Source organism: Cetorhinus maximus, chromosome 2 (assembly GCF_964194155.1).
Source record: "Cetorhinus maximus chromosome 2, sCetMax3.hap1.1, whole genome shotgun sequence".
Taxonomy (NCBI): domain Eukaryota; kingdom Metazoa; phylum Chordata; class Chondrichthyes; order Lamniformes; family Cetorhinidae; genus Cetorhinus; species Cetorhinus maximus.
Window position 1 is genome coordinate 146,513,242 of NC_135880.1, and position 16,781 is coordinate 146,530,022.

At 42.8% G+C, this 16,781-nt stretch overlaps 1 protein-coding gene across 2 annotated transcripts in view; it reads left to right on the forward strand.

Annotated features, from left to right (window-relative positions):
- The window catches only part of LOC144698634 (ephrin type-A receptor 5-like), a 357,156-nt gene that overhangs the window by 274,695 nt on the left and 65,680 nt on the right, over positions 1 to 16,781 (forward strand). For both annotated transcript variants that reach the window (XM_078570504.1, XM_078570505.1), the window contains exon 9: positions 8,355 to 8,422. In XM_078570504.1, coding sequence (XP_078426630.1) covers positions 8,355 to 8,422 — 68 coding nt within the window. The remainder of the gene's footprint in view (positions 1 to 8,354; positions 8,423 to 16,781) is intronic.

Sequence of the window (16,781 nt, forward strand, 5' to 3'; positions counted from 1 at the left end):
AGCCCCTTTATGGTTGCACTGGGGACATGTCAGGACTATGCTAATCTCACACTTTGGATGTGATGTACTTGGCATTAGATGGACCAGGCATGCTGGAGTAGTTCCAGTTCTGGGTGGATGGGAATAATGGGGCTGTGCACTCCAGAGTGATTGCCGTTCTGTGATCTACAGGCACACAGAATATACTTATATGGTTACTGATTTTTACACAGGGTCAGCCAAAATGTTCATGGAATTTAGACTCCATTAAATCACACACAACCACCCACCATGCTTTGTCATAATTCATAGAAATCAAAGCATATTTCTCAATAAATCTGACAAACAGCCCTGGTTAGGCACATCTATGTATAATGACTTGTAAAAGTCTGTAAAAGAACACAATAAACTGAATAACACTCAATAGAATAAAATGAATGTTAATAATTAAACTGAAAACTGATTTTTAATATCGAAATGTGAAACTATTTTGTCAAATTCAAAGAACAAGGATACTAATGCAAATGTTAATGTCAGTGATTCTTCCTCAAGCTCACGTACATCTGAGGAAATAGTGCTATGTGCCTGTGGCTCTGACTCCATCAACCTTTCTCGCTGCTTATTCAGGTTGAATCAATGGTCCCACTGCCTCAGCGAACCTGCCCAAGCAGGATATAGCTTTAAATCTCAAATCCCATTCACTTCGATGCAAATTAATTTCCCTTTATCTTTGCTTCAGGCAACTTTTGCTGGTGAAGTTGTTGATTTAGTTGCAACACTGCCTAAGATTCGTACTGGAGTAAGAGAGGGCTCATCTTCCAGATGCCATGGTCAGTGTTAATGCAACTTGGGGTTAGGACATCAAGGAGAAAGGTTTTTGTTAGACTTTATCCTGTTGCCCACAGTCCACCATTTCACAGCTGGACTCAAGTGCTTCAACCTAAAATGAGTAAGGGCCTCATTTTAAGTGCCAGCCTTGCTTGGTACTCTTGCCTCTGAGTCTGAAGGTTGTGTGTTAAACACAATGTCAGAGACTTGAACATACAATTTAGGCGGATGTTTCAGTGCAATACTGTGCTGAGAATGCTCGGAGGTACTGTCTTCGAATGAAATGTAAATCCCAGGCCCAATTACTCTCTCCGCTGAGCATAAAAGATCTCATGGCACTCTTTGAAGAAGAGCAGGGAAGTCACGACCAATATTTTCCCTCAAAACAGATGATCTGGTTATTTATTAGTTTGTGGGAGCTTAATGTAGACAAATTAGTTACTGTGCTTTCTACATTACAACAGTGACTATACTTGATGAGGACTTCATTGGCTGTAAAGTTCTTACCCTCAGCAAAAAGACAATCAGGTTGTGCATGTTATGAGCCAAGAATAGTAATGTTCAAAAGGAGATTCTTTGGAATACATAGAAAATTGCCCTTTAACTTGTGATTACAGCAGTCAAATTGGTCAGTGATTTTTTAAAAAAAATAACATTCTGAGGGGCTAAATTAAATTTGATTGTCCCCAAAAAAGCACAGAGATTGAGATGAGCAATTACCTCACACCCATTCGAAGGAATGGTGGCAGCATTGCTTCTTCATGCTGTTTGCTCAATATCATAATTTCTATGTGCAGCCACCACTAACCATGCTGTTGATTGGCTGCATGCATCAATAGGGAGCCCAAAGTTGTTACTTGCTGACACTACTTATAGCTAGCTTGCACTGCTTAAAGCAAGTCTGCAGTTTGTGAAGGGGAGGTGCATTGTTGTTGGAGCTGGTGCTGGAGTCCTTTGTGAGCTGAATCTGTGACCTAGGAAAAAGGCAGAGAACAGACACCGAGGTTTTCCATCGCTGCATTGGAGGCTTTGGTTGAGGAGGCGGAAAGGAGAATAGATGTCCTATATCTTCAGGGGGACAGGAGACCCACCAGATGCACGGTGAGAAGGCAGTGGGAGCAATAGCGTTGGAAGTAAATGTAAGGAATTTAACCATGAGGACTTAGATGTAGTGCCACAAATATACAATGGCCGCAGATGAGTGATCAACGTCAATGAATGCATGTTCTAATGCTTTATCCTACCAACTGCACTGTTAGCATCAGCCACAGCTGGATTCGCCATATCCGCATCACTCACCTACAGGCAACCTCTCTCAATCTGGATCAATCAAGATTCATACCTAAAATTCGTATGCTTTACCTTACTCTTGGCATTTAGCCACACTTGGCACAGATTGCATCCCACTCACTGATACACTTCCCTTCCATTTTTGCAGGAGAAGTTCGTACACAGCATGAGGCTGCAGCAACTAACCTAAGGAGTATAAGTACGCCTGCATGTTCTAATCTACATGGAGGAGATGGTGCTGGGTGTTAGTAGAATGGCCATTGCTGAGGCATTGTGGCTGAATCTATTGAAAATTATGGTATACTCATACCTAATCCTCCCTCTCACATCCCACTTCCCCCTCAACCCACAATCTTTTCTGACTTGCAAGTCACAGATGATATAAGAACACACTACTTACTTTCCCCTCACTTCTCACCTCAACTTTGTCCCTTAACCCCTTTTTGATTTAGATACTCAAAAACTTCAATCTGGCTAGGTGGTGAAGGTATAGCAAGAAGACAGTGATGATGAAAGCACACCATCACTTGACTTCACACTCATAGCCACCAGCTCAGGTACTGACACTATGCATATCTTAGAGGATAGCTTGGAGGCAGGATTTGAATATGGTGAGAAAGTGGACACAAGTGCACACCAGCTGGGGAAAGGGAATAGTGCAGGTGCCAGCTGGCCAGAGATCGAGGTCGCACAGCTGGTCAGAGGTTAAGGTTGGACAGTTGGCCGGTTGTCAAGATCGCACATGGGTTCCACTGCAGAGGACTCTGATGAGGACCTTGACCGGCCAGGATACAGAAGGAAGCTAATGTATACACACTGAAGTACTTGATGCATTGGGAAACCTGCCTGTTCAATGTCAAGAAACCTGGCACCCAGCTTGGCACATGGTTCTGTGTAAGAACTTGAAGCTCATCCCTTCCAGCATGGAACTGGTGGCCAATTCCATCCATGTAGTCATGGAACTAACCATAATGCAACACCTGATGGCTGATGTGTCAGGTTCCATTGTAGCACACGCAGCTTCTACCAAATGTCTGAGTGCTGAAGTGGAAGTTCAGACGTCTGCTATGCAAGGTCAGCTTACTGCCATCTTAACTGTGGATATCAGTGTTCAAAGAGCTTGCAGAATGTCATTGCAGTCCAACAGTATATCTTCCAACAGATTACTAGGATTACTGAGACAGTGCCGCAGGGAAGTGGCCATGGCTCCATAGAAGCATGAACTTGCTGTCCTTTCTCAGGAAGACTGCATTTGTGATTCCACTCAGCCACTCCACCAGTGCTCTTTCTGTTACCCGTCAGCCAGCCCAGGCTCATCCTCAGAGGCCATCTGCATCTTCCTGCATTGAAAGTCATTAGTCTTCCACCAGCCATGCTGAAGCCACTGTGGCAGCACTGGGCAGGAACACTATGACAGGCAAAGTCACACAAAGGATATGGAATGCACAAGGGTAAGTGGTTTCAATTTATATGTAATATGTCATGGGCAAGATTTTGCCCTTGGCGGGGGAAGCTGACTGCCCTTGATCAGTACCGCACCACAATTTTATGCAGGCTGGCCAATTAAGGCCCGCCTAGTGTGGAACACAAGCGGCAAAACTTAGTGCTGCCTGTGCAAGCGGGGGGAGGAGGGCGAGTGGGCCTAAATGGAAGGTGCTGCCTCAGGGAGATGAAGCGCTCTTTGAAAATACTTAATGAGCAAAATAAAAATGTCATAAAACATATCCCCTGATGCGACTCTGTCACATGAGCAGGGACATGTTTTTAATTCAAGTGTGAAATTTTTATTTTATTGTTATTTGCTTTAGGAAACCTCATCCTGCCTGTGGATGAGGTTTCCTAAAAAGTGCAAAGGCTGCTTGGCATTTTCGCCTGCCCGCCAACTGTTAGGCTGGTCGGGCAGTGTAAATTTTAAATTAATTACCTTTTTAATGGCCTTAATAGGCCTTTTAATTGTCTCCGCATACGCTGCCAATCACGGCATGCGCCCACTGAGCGAAGTATCATGGGACTACGTGATGACGTCGGGACACTCGCCTGACGTCATTGCGTGTCATTTTATGCTCATCCAGGTAGGGTGCACGTCCGCCTGCCAAGCTCAATATTCTGCCCATGGTTTAATTTATGAATTTGATTTGGAATGAATGCTTTTTGTTGTCTTTTACTTTGTGGCCAAGTGGGCAATGTGATTGTCAGTGACTAAGATAGGTAAGGAGTGTTGGTGAATTGGGAATTGGTTTTGAGGTTACTGGTATCACACTCAGCTTAGTTCTTCAAGTATAGCCCGCACAGAAAGGGGCTGCCTAGTTTGCAGTCTGGGTTCCTCTTCCTCCCCTCCTCCCTCTTTTGCAGCTTGCTTTGTTCTATGTGGTCTCTACTCATTTTCCATGTCATGCTGGATTCCAAGTGGAAGATATATGTGCACCCATGTCTGGGAGTAACTAGTATGGGCAGAAGCCTAGAAATCAACAAAAAGTACTTCACCTACCTCACCAACCTTTTAGAACTTTGCAATTTGTAACAACTCCTGAAACCCCAAAAAAGTCTAAAATTGCCGCAACAGCCAGAAAAAAAATCAACTATTAACTAACCTGTCAGGAGTGTGATGATCCTTTGAAATAATTCTGATGAGGGGTGTGGCAGATGGGGATGGGGGTGTCCTTTCTGGCATTGAACTTGTGCTCAGCTGTACGAGCTTAAGAGAGGATGTTGGCTGGAATGCAAGGATCTTCAGTCTCCATCCCCAATGGAAACCATCTTGCACTATTTACCTAAAGTAAAATTCCCAGGTTTACTCACCCTCTTACTGGCTCTGCCAGTCTTGGTGCTGCTCCCAATTACCAGCTTTCCAGGTCTGTTGGAATTGCTAGTGGTCCCCACCCTCAGCCCATTACCTATTCTCCCACTCCCCCTTCTCAAGCCCCAAACTCATGACCCTCAGACCCTCTTATTCTCATTTGCTGAAGCCCCATTTTCCCTTCTCCACTTCCCTGTCTGCCTGACTTCCCCCCACATGGGCCCCAATCTCCTGACCCTCAGTCCTTCATTTTCTTCTCTTTTCCCAACTCCAAGTCTGCCTCTCTCCCTAGGAAAACGAGCCAAATTAGGTGCATGTTAGAGATCCCATGGCATTTTCGGTGAAGAATAAAGGGTGTCTGAGTCAATATTTATCCTTCAACTAAGATCACTAAAACAAATTCTCTGGACATTTATCACTGTTTGTGGGACCTAGTAGGATACAAATTGGCTGCTGTGTTTCCCAAGCTACAACAGTGAATACTTTTCTCAAGTACTTAATTGGCTATAAATCACTTTAGGGTGTAATAAGGATGTGAAAGGTGCTATATAATTGCAAGTCTTTCTCTTTTTTGCCTGTACTAGACATTATAAGATGTCTATATTTGAACAAGATCTCATCCATTGGAACCTGATCTAGCTTGTCAACCTCATAGCCATGTGTTTTGAGGACATTCGTTTTGGCTCTATGCACAGCAAGTACTAATTACATTAATAAATTAGATTTAAATTCCAGGTCATATCACTCTTGCCAATCCTGTATTGTTTATATTTTTGATGTTGTATTTGAAGGCTACACTTCTCCAATTCTTAATCCAGAACAACTCAGGATATCAGTGTTTATCTGATGATTTCCAACACCTCACATTCCTATTGATCTATTCACCTTGGTGAAAGTGATTGACTTAATCTTTGTGGTAATGAATAACCATTTGTTACCAGGTTACAGAGTAGATCATTTGACAATAAATTAACCAGCTTCTCATATTCAGCTATCAAAAAATTTGGGCTATGTCATTTTATCCCTGCCTTGCATGTGATAGAAGATTACTTGCTCAATAATTTATTACCAAAATGTAGCACGTTTTAATTAGCAAAAAAATTCCATTTTAAATACCCATTATTCTCAGTGGCAATTTTGTCATAGTATTACTTCCTCATTAGTTGAACTAGTCCATTTTAGGATTATTCTAGGCATATAAAGCTCTATAGGCATCTTGAATGCCTATCAAACTGGTTTGTTATAGGCTGATCAGTTGAAGCATAGAGGACATAAAACTGTAGAAATGGAAATTTTAATTCATAATGGTGCATTCATTTATCATCTCTCGAGTACCTAGTTTCTTTTTTATTTCTGGGTGTGGATGTTTTCATCCAATAACATGGAGCCGTGAAAGTGATTAATATCTGTTGTTTGTGTTGATTCTAGGGAAATAGAACAAAACAATTGGAACAATTCCAAAAATATAGCTTACAAATAAAATGGTGCAGTTAGTTTCTGTTCTTCATAGAATTTAATTTGTACTGACCTGAAGCATTAAGATGGTTGAGTGGCAGGTGGTTTGAGTTTAGGTAGTTTTATACTTGCAGATTTCAAATCTTTATTATGGACAGTGCCCAGAAACATAGTCAATGTTGTGAGAGCTACTAATTAACATGGACGGTATTACTTTTGCAGGATCAGGATGTTGACTTTAATTGGTACATAACAACAACAAAGCCAGCTTGTATTTATATAGCACCTTTAAGGTAATAAAACACTCCAAGGCACTTCATAGAGGCATTATTAAACAAAATATAACACAATCACATAAGGAGACATAAGGGAAGGTAACCAAAAACCTGGTAAAAGAGGTAGTTTCACGGAATGCCTAAAAGAAGGAAAATGATGTAGAGAGTCAAAAAGGTTTAGGGGGGAATTCCAGAGCTTAGGGCTTACACTGTTGAAGGAATGTATGGCCATCACGATGGAACAATTAAAATCAGGAAGCTCAAGAGGCCAGAATTGGAGGACGGCAGATATTTTAAAGGATTGTAGGGCTGAAGGAGATTACAGAGGTAGGAAGGGGCCAAGCATGGAGGGATTTGAAAACACAGATGAGAATTTTAAAATTAAGGCGTTGCTTAACTGTGGACCAGTGAAGGTCAGCAAGCACAGCAATGATTAGTGAACAGCTTTTGGCATGAAATAGAACACAAGAGTAAAGTTTTAGATGACCCCAAGTTTACAAAGGGTAAAATGTGGGAGGCCAGCCAGGAATACGTTCAAGTAGTCAAGCTTGGAGGTAGCAAAGGCTTGAGTGAGGGTTTCAACAGCAGTAAATTCTACTGAACTTATGCAGAAAATTTGACTGAAGCAACTGCAATTTGCTCACTTAACAAATGGTCAAATGTCCTTTTCCTTCAGAGTAACTCGGTTTATAAAGGACAGCTGACCTTTGTTTGCTGATTGAGTGGTGGTGACAAGATCCCCTCTCTCTACCTCTTCCCCCTATGATTACTAGTCGAGTTAATAGAACAGCTACTAATGATGTTCAGTGAACTAATTTAACCTTATTAATCTGCTGCCTTCAAATGTCATGCCTAATACACCAGGTAATATGCAATTATCACTTAATGTTGCATATGAAATGGAATAATTCAGAACAGTCATTTATCTTGTTGGTGTGAAAATGGAAGGTACAGATTCATCATACAGCTTTTCCAATAAAGGTTTATTTCCAATGGGTTTACTTCTTTGTTGTGTGACAACTGTATCCACTTGTTGATTTCATTTACCATGATGGGTATAACTTGGACATATAGTTTAGAGGTGGCAGTTTACTACAAACAAACTTGTGACATCAGTCTAGTTTAGGTATGTGGTTCATGCAGTTAGACCTTACTTACACCTTTCTAAAAACAATGCAAGGGTTGCATTTTTGTTTAGAGCCTCTCATGCAAACTGGGGGCTGTTCTCCATGTGTTGTTCTTGTTCTTTTTTTTATGTCCTGTGTTAAATTCATTGGGTAATAAAACCATGACTATTCTTTGAAACCTCAAAAGAAAAGATCCTGAAAAGATTAATGTGAAACAGGAGAAAACCTCAGCACTTGACCTACAAATGAAATGTTCTTGCCATGTTCTGTGAATGAAGACTAAACAGAGACCCTGTGGCATTCCATCTCTGCTGTGGTTTTATATTGCGCATTATTGTAAAGATCTTGTTGTTTGTGCTTAGTGACATTAATTTTACTGCTGGGGATATTTTTCAAATACAGTCTAATCTCTTACACAGCTGTAGCTTTTTGTACAGAAGGATCTCCAGAGACTTCTCTCTGCCAAGCATGACTTTGCTGCTGAAAGCCAGACTAACAGAAGAGGCTTCGATGACAAATGCCATCCATAACTGGTTTCTGTCTAACTTACGACTTGAATTGGGAAATGTATGATTAATGGATGTCTTGTTCGCTTTAACCTAGGCGGTGTGGATACAGTAAAGCTAAACAAGATCCAGACGAGGAGAAGATGCATTTTCACAATGGTCACAGTAAGTCAGATATCAACAAGCTAAACTGTGGATTTTGGGGAGTTTGGGGGAAAAAAACAACTTCTGGAAAAGTTCAATTAAAGTTCACCACCAAGCATTTGGCTTCAGATAAACAAAAATAGGGATGTTCTATTCTTCCTGTGTATCCGTTGACTTTTACAAGGTTATGTTACAGTTTGCAGATGGAATGTCATAGAATAATCCATTTTTATGGAATAATCCTACTCTGGCATTGTGCAGAAATCTTTATAGCTAGCAAACAAGAGCAGTGATGGAAATAAAACATATTTTATTCGTGCTATACTCATGTTACCAAAGACTACTCTTTCCAACTCAAAAGATCCATTGCAGGACAACTCTAGTCTAGTGCAGGGCTGATGTTATAAAGTTCCTAGGCAGTCCAATTGAAAGGCCTCAAATGTCTGCAGCTGTTCCAGGGCACTCCTGTCATCACTTTGGCAAGAGTATTCCAGATTGAAAATATCAAAGGACCCAAATAAGTCAGGTCTAGTGTTGCAGCACAGTTGCTTCATTGAGGCTCAGTGTATGGTCAGTGAAGATAACCTCATCCAGACTAGACCTGAATACTGGTGGTACTCGGGTCCCGCTCTTGGGTCCAGGTTGGAGTTGAGGCCTGAGCCAGAATTTTAACTGCCAAAGAGAGTCAGGTGCAGGTGCAGGCAAGCGTTAAAACTCTGAAAGCTAAGCCTTACTCCAGAAACTTAAGCACAGAAGCTAGGTTGACAATTCTGTGGAGTAGAGAGGGAGTGCTAAATAGTTGCACTCTTTTGAATAAAATATTAAATTAAGGCCCTGTCAGTCTTCTCAGGTGGACATAAAATATCCCATGGCACTTTTCAAAGGAATAGCCTGGAATACCCCTGCTTCGCTTGTCCAGCATTTGTCCCTCAACCTTATGCCTCTAGAATACTTTATCTAGTCATTTATCTCAGTATTACTTTTGAGACTTTTCTGTGTGTAAATTGGCTGTGAGCATTTCCCCACATTTCTACATTTCATTGTGAAGTACTTCAGGGGGTGAGGGGGGGGTGAGTGTCATGAAGTCATGAAAGGCACTATATGCAGCAGGCGCTTCCTTCCATAATTATAGATCGCTACGATCAAAGTTTCATCTTCTGCAAAGCACAAAATAATTTTTAAAAAATCTTTAGTATCTATAAATTAAAAATTGTTCAGTGTTTTATGAAATAAATATTTTCCAAATAAATGCACAAGATGAAATTCTGAACTGGCAATGCCAAGCATTTTTTTGCTTGGTCCAAGCTTAAAATTAACAAACTAAAACTGATGGGATGTGTAAGTTTTGAACAGTTAACACTTCTTACACCTTGATGCACCACAGATATATGTTCAGCATTCTTTACTTTTCTAACATCTAGCATTTAAATTAGGACTTTCCTCTTTGGCCCAGTTTTCAGTCATTAAGTGAACTGGACGATCACCCTAAAACTATACAGCACAATTAAAAATAAGACCCATGATCTCCTAAGTTGTATATGCATTAATTACGTTTCTATGACTCTTGTTGAATTATATTTTGTAAAGTTTATCTTTGCATTGTTTCCCTTCCTTGATATTTTTATACATTTATTCTAACCCCTTTTCTGTGTTTTCCATTTCCTTCCTCCCCCACCCTTCCATTTTCCCCCCACCCCCTCCATTTTCCCATGGTGTATTTTGTCAGCTATTCATACTTCCTAAGTTGATGTACCATTTTCATGTCTAACTGAGTATATGTCATTGAGGTCTGATATCCCCTGCATAAAGCCCACTTCTGTGGACAAGCTAAACTTCATAAGGTCAGTTAACTGTGCCCTTGGCTATGAAGAGAATGTTGCCCACTCATAGCCCTTTGGCACCAAGGAGGACTTTCATTCTGTGTGGAGTGTACTTTTCTCCCAGTCACTAGTATCAGTCCACCAGCACAGTAATTAGATTTTAAAAATCAATTAAAATGCAATACACAGTGAATATGTGTGTCCAGTAAAAGAATACTGTTTAGTCTGTATTATCATCACTTGGCTTTCAAACTGTTCCTTTGTTGAATTGTCACATTTAGGCTTTGTGCCAACAAAAGAAAGCACTCTGACCAGGCAGAGAAAGCAAAATAAGTATATTGTACCCTATCACAAAATTGATATATTTGAAAGTACTTTACGAAATGAATTATTCTTTTGAGTTCAAAACTGCTATTATTTAGTCAAACACAGCAATAACACGTCACAAACAGGATTGATGTGTGTAATCATTTAGCCTGTGTTTTTGTTTTGGTGGTGTTGGTTGAAAGGGGTGTGCAGACCAGAACTCCATGCTCTTCTTTCACAAGCGGAGATGTTTCATACCCATCTGAACAGGTGGCTATGGCGTTGGTTTACAGTCTCATCTAAAGGACCGCAGCTCCAACAATGCGACATCTAATCAATGATACACTTAAGTGTCAAACTAGATTAAGTGTCAAACCCAGATCAAAGGTGATAACTGAGAGTATAGCCCCTCCTGCTGTCTATCAGGGGTCACGTGATGTTATGTTAAGGCTCTGACCAGTGAGCCCCAAGCGCAGGCAATCTGGGGGATAGGGCTTTCTAACGCTCCTGATCGAGCGTGTAGCACCTGAATAGCTCTATGTAATAAAGTTTAGCTGTTATTTGTTGAAACCTGTCTGCTCCGTCGAGTCAATACAAAAGCCCACATCTTCCTGACTCACAAGCAGAAGTGTTAACTCAGCTAAGCTTATTTACATGGAAGACTACCACCATTTCTTTAGGGCTTCACATGAACATGTGAAGACAGATGTTCTTGTCTCTTCCCCACCATCCCTTCCCCACCTCCACCACCCCCAGCTTTGGACAGGAGCTGCCCATACACAGTATTCTGCACCACTCCTGCTGTGCCAGGATTTTCTAACCTGGGCCATTGCTATAGGTTAAGGACAACCTTTGTGCAGGCTTGCCCCCTAGCTGAGGAGCACAAAAGTCAACTGCTGCTAAAAGCCTCGTAGGCCTTCAGCTGTGTCATGCCTGGTATACTGGGCTGCTTACACAGATGGCACAGGGCATGCCCAGCACACCTCCTGTTTGGGAATGAAGTAATTTATTTCCAAAGGACACCCATGTTAAGTGGGCACCCAAATTGTTGGGAAAGCAGCTATGGGTATTAGCTGATTTAAGAGTAAGAGCAAGTAAATTGAATCTACAATTATCCTTATTTTGTGAATGGTTTTGATTACTCTGAGGGCAGAATTTTGCGACCCGCAGGCGGGCGCACGGCCGACCTGACCAGGCGTAAAATCGCGCAAGATGACGTTGAGTGAGCGTACCGACGTCATCGCGCACTTGCTCTATATTTTGCTCGGCGAGCGCGCGCTAAAGTCAGAAGCGTGCCCGTCAACAATTAAGCAGGCAGTTAAGCCCATTAATGGCGCGGTTGTCTGCGGTTTTTCATGGCCCATCCAACCTTACAGTTGGCGGATGGGTGAATCAGCCAGACGGCGTTTACATTTTTTATCAAACCTTATCCAAGGGCGGGATCTAATTTCCGTTAGATAAACAAAAATAAATATCTGTGGTCAGCATTTTTATGGTGTGCTTGATTGTGATGTGTGGTCATTTTTTTGTAGCTTTATTTCATTATTTGCAGGTCTGCAGCTCCATAAGACAGCTGTCTGCCTTTAGGGAGCTCTCTCGCAGCGCTTACCTGCACCCGCGGTGAGGTTGTCGCCCGACCTCCTCCCGCCCCCACCCCGGCAGCACTGAGCGTTTCAGCACATGTTTCACGTTAGCTGGCCATTAATTGGCCAGCCAGCGTGAAATCGCGGTCAGGGTTCTGTTTCCCAGCCTCTCCCGGGCCCACCAATCGTGTGTGTCCAACGACTGAAACATTCAGGCCTTAGTGTTTTTTTTCAGTTGGCATCTAGGTTTTCATGAGCCATTGTGCCAGTCTTTATTTTATTTTCCAGTACCAGCAAGTTTCTCATTGAGGATCCCCAAGCCTAGAAGAAGATGATCTATAGAAGTATATTTGATTATAAAAAAAATGCTTTGTACCCACATTCACCTGTGGCCTAGGATCAGCTGTGGCCTGAACCTTGGCTCCAGCTTCTTGCCTGCATACTACAGTGCTGATCTATGAGGATGGTACTGTGGGGTGGTACAAAGAACTAGCTTCCTCATGCTGCACACCACTTCCACTTCAGCAGCCATCAAACGTGCTAACTTTGTTCTCATATTTGTCAGCCTTTGAATGGGCTGCATTGGAGTGGGGAAGAAGAAAACAGTGGCAGCAAGCACAAAAATCGATCATATTGATGTCAAGGCACAAAAATTAAGTTTATTGGTGGGTGATGGATTGGCATAAATCACAAGCTGCTGGTTGATGGCTGACAAAGGAGTTATTGTTGCTGCAAGTGGTGAGAGCATGAAGGGACTGAAGAGCTCCTGTTCCATATAGCAACAGAGCACAATGCCTGAAAGAAAATGGAAGTCAGACTGTATGCTGTCTTAAAAACTACAGAACCCAGAAAAAGTATAAAGAAGCTGGCAAAGTATGAATTACACAACACTACTTTATACCAGTGTGTACAAGATTACACCATAAAAATGTTGTCTTTCAACCTGTCCCACATGTACACTTTGGGTCAGGTTTTGCCACCCCTGATGTGACAGAAATGGAGGGGCGACTGTAGAAGAAAAATGACCACTGAGGAGCATGGCTGGGACTCCCACTCCACTTCCTCTCTCTGCCATTTTCTGGAGGCCCTATTCCTATTGATGAGGTGCTTAAAATCATTGTGGCTCATTAAGAGCCTGTCCCCAGTAAGTTTTTTTTTTAATTGTTAGTGTGGCTGCCGGACTTCAGCAGCTGTCAGGAATCAGACCAGCTGAATGGAGTCAAGGACAGGGTCAGCTGTTAGCTTATGTGAGAGGATGCAGCTTGAAGTGGCACCAAAGAAGCTGAGCATGGCAAAGGGGCCCTACCCCATTATATAAAAATTCGCTGGCATTAAAGAATGTGTCACCAGTCTACCCTGTCACAGCCTTCAAGCTTCCCGCTGTTCTACCAAATGTGGGAAATTTCAGTTTTGTCACCTTTTGTCCTAAAATCTGCAAATGGCAGCCACAGCAATGGCTGCCAAAGTGAGGCACAACATGGCCCCGCTTTTTGACTGACCCCCCTCCGTCCCCATGTTTTTTGAATGTCAGACCTATCCCTTGGACAATTAACTTCCCGATGCGGTCAGATAGCAGCTGCTTCCTTTCTCACATCAGGAGTGAGTTCGCACCCTGGAATTGAACCTCTCTCCCGATTCCCACCTCCAACTGGAAAATTCAGCTCTTTCTCTTAACAAAGCCCCACATAGCCTTACAAATTTTGAGTGTCAGTGCACTGTAAAACTTGAAAAAGTATAAGATCTTTGCCACTCCTGTGCCAATGAGATTTCTTTGTTCTCATTCCACTGAAGGAAAAAGGGACAAAGCAAGCACAAATACCGCATTCTGCTACTATAAGCTAAAAATTCATTAAGGCCTGTTGCAAGAGTCACAATTCCAATCTTCCTGCACCTGTTACTGTTGAGGCAGATCGTGTGCAAACTTGCTGTTGCCTCGATGTAGCGTTGGTCCAAGTGAGATCTGCAATGCTGGCAACCTGGGCATTCAGCAGGAGTATGTGCTGGTAGCATGTGGTATAACCAACCTGCTTCTCTTAAAGCTAGTCTTCACCTCTTAAAGGTGAGCTTCACATAAGGGAGCTGCTTCTGGCTGCATGTAGGAGCGGCACAAATGGACCATCAAGCAAGAAAGAGGGCTCCTAAGGTCACAGATGCATTGCTGGACATGTATAGGAGCAGAGTGGACATGTTTCCACAGAGGGTTGGAAGACCCTCAGGACACACCTCAAAAGGAGGTGGGAGCAGGTGGTTGGGGAGGTCAGTGCCCGGAGTCTAGCCCCAAGGACCTGGCAGCATTGCGATAAGAAGTTTAATGGCCTCACACAGGTTATCAAGTTCTGGGAATGTATTTTCAAACAATGTCATACCTACTGCACTACCAACCTCATGCCATCAATGCACCATGCCCCCTCAATCACCCATCAGCAGTGTCTGATACTCAGTACTCAGTCTTAGCAGCCAGATACCCCATCTCACCATCACACACAATCCAATGACACCGACCTCATACCCAGCTCCTGCTGTTTCCACATATCTCCCAGCTATTCAGCTGTGGTTGGCACATCATCCAAAAAACATGGAACCCAATCGATGAAATTCTTCACTCTCTCTTCAAGGACAGGTGAGTTCTAGCTGCCAGGAACAGAGCAGAGCCAGTGGGCTCAAGGACAACTGCAGCTCCTGAGCCTAATGAAGGAGATGATTCTCCACATCATGGGTGGTATCTGGCATCACTGAGAACATTGAAGATAATGGTATGCCCCTTCTCAACTTCTAGCTCACCATTATCCTGCTTTCTGGCATGAAGTGCAATTGGCAGTTGGTGTGACCGTGGGCCACTTGCTCTCCAACCTACCCCCAACACTTTCCTTCAACCCAACCTTCCCATTTTTCATTTTCTGCTTTCAGGCAACCAAGAACTGCCCAGCCACAGTATCCTCAGCAGGAAGTGAGAGAGAGAGAGCAACAGCACAGCACTGATGAGGGGGCCCTGTCATTTGGTCTGACATTTGCAGCCACCAGCTCAGATACTGGCACTGTGCATACTTTAAAGGGTAGTATAGAGTCAGAATATGCACATGGTGAGTTATTGAGCATGAATGAGCAACAGTCAGACCAGGGAAAAATGATAGCATGTGTACCAGGTCACTGGAGAACAAGGTTGCAGATGAGTTCTGTGACACGGACTCAGTTGAGTACTTAGATGGAGCAGCATACAAGCAAGCATTGATCAGCATGCACACCAAGATGCTGAGTGCATTGGCAGGGGTGCCAGACAGACAGACTCATTGTCAAAGAGCATTGAGTAGTCCAGCTCCAACTTGGCAAAGGATATCAGGCAGAGCTTGGAGCCCATCCTTTTCAACATGGAAATGGCTCCTAGTCCGTAAAATTGTCGCATGAGGGGAACATGTCAGGGTTTTTTTTTTTTGCATGCTTCCAAAAATTTCTGCAACTTCCACTGATCTCCCTGAGGCGGCATGCATGAAAGAGGGCACTCCCGGCTCAGGGAATTCCCCCCGCAACCCGCACAGGGAGCACACAGCGCTTCCAAGCGGACATCATGCTAGGCGGGCCTTAATTGGCCGGTCCACGTAAAATGGTGGCGCACCCCCGACAGGGGGCACTGATCGGGAATCCGCCCGCCCGCTCCCACACATGTTACATTGGGAAAATGTTGCCCAATGTAACAAACCAATGCCTTTAACACAATAATGTTTACTACAGCACAAAGGCACATTATTGACCACAAATCGCCATAGATTAGGATGAAATCCATCAACTCTTGGAAAAATCTGGGCTTATCAAGAATAGTCAGCATGGATTTGTGCTTGACAGAATTCACTGATTTTTTTGAACAATTTACTTTCTATATAATTAAGGGAACTGCATTGGCAGATGTATGTTGGATTTTCATAAGGCATTTGATAAGATCCCACATAGGATGCTTGTAATGAACACTAAGGCACATGGTATTAAAGACAATTTAGGATTACGAGATGACTAGGTGACAGGAAGTAAGGTGTGGGGTAAATGTATGATTTTTTGATTAGCAGGGTATGGGTGACGAGGTGTCCTTGGGATTTTTGAAGGAACTATTTATATAAATATTTAAGCATAGGCAAATAAGGAACAACATCAAAAACTCTGGGAGATACCACATTTGGGCTCAGCAAACTGAGGAATGCAGCAGAATAAAGATAGGTTAGATGAAGGCATATGCATATGTGAACTGTAAGGAGGATAAGGTAGAATGTCAGAAGGACATAGACAAGTTGGTGAATGGGCAGAGGAGTGGCAGATGAAGTTAAATGCAGAGAAGCTTGAAGTGTTTTGTTTTGATAGAAGAACATGGAGAGACAATATAAAGCAAAGAGTACAACTCTAAAGGGAGGGCAGGAGCTGAGGGATTTGGGTATATTTGTGCATAAGTCTTTGAAGCTGGAAGGATAGGTTAAGAGAGTGGTTATTAAAACATACAGTACCCTATGCTTTATTAATAGGGGCATAGAGTACAAGTGGAAGGAGGCTATGTTAAACTTGTGTAAAACACTGGTTCGACCTCAACATAGGAAATGGGAGCAGGAATAGACCATTCAAACCCTTGAGCCTGCTCTGCCATTCAATGAGATCATGACTAATCTTCCAACTCAATACCATTTTTCCTGCACT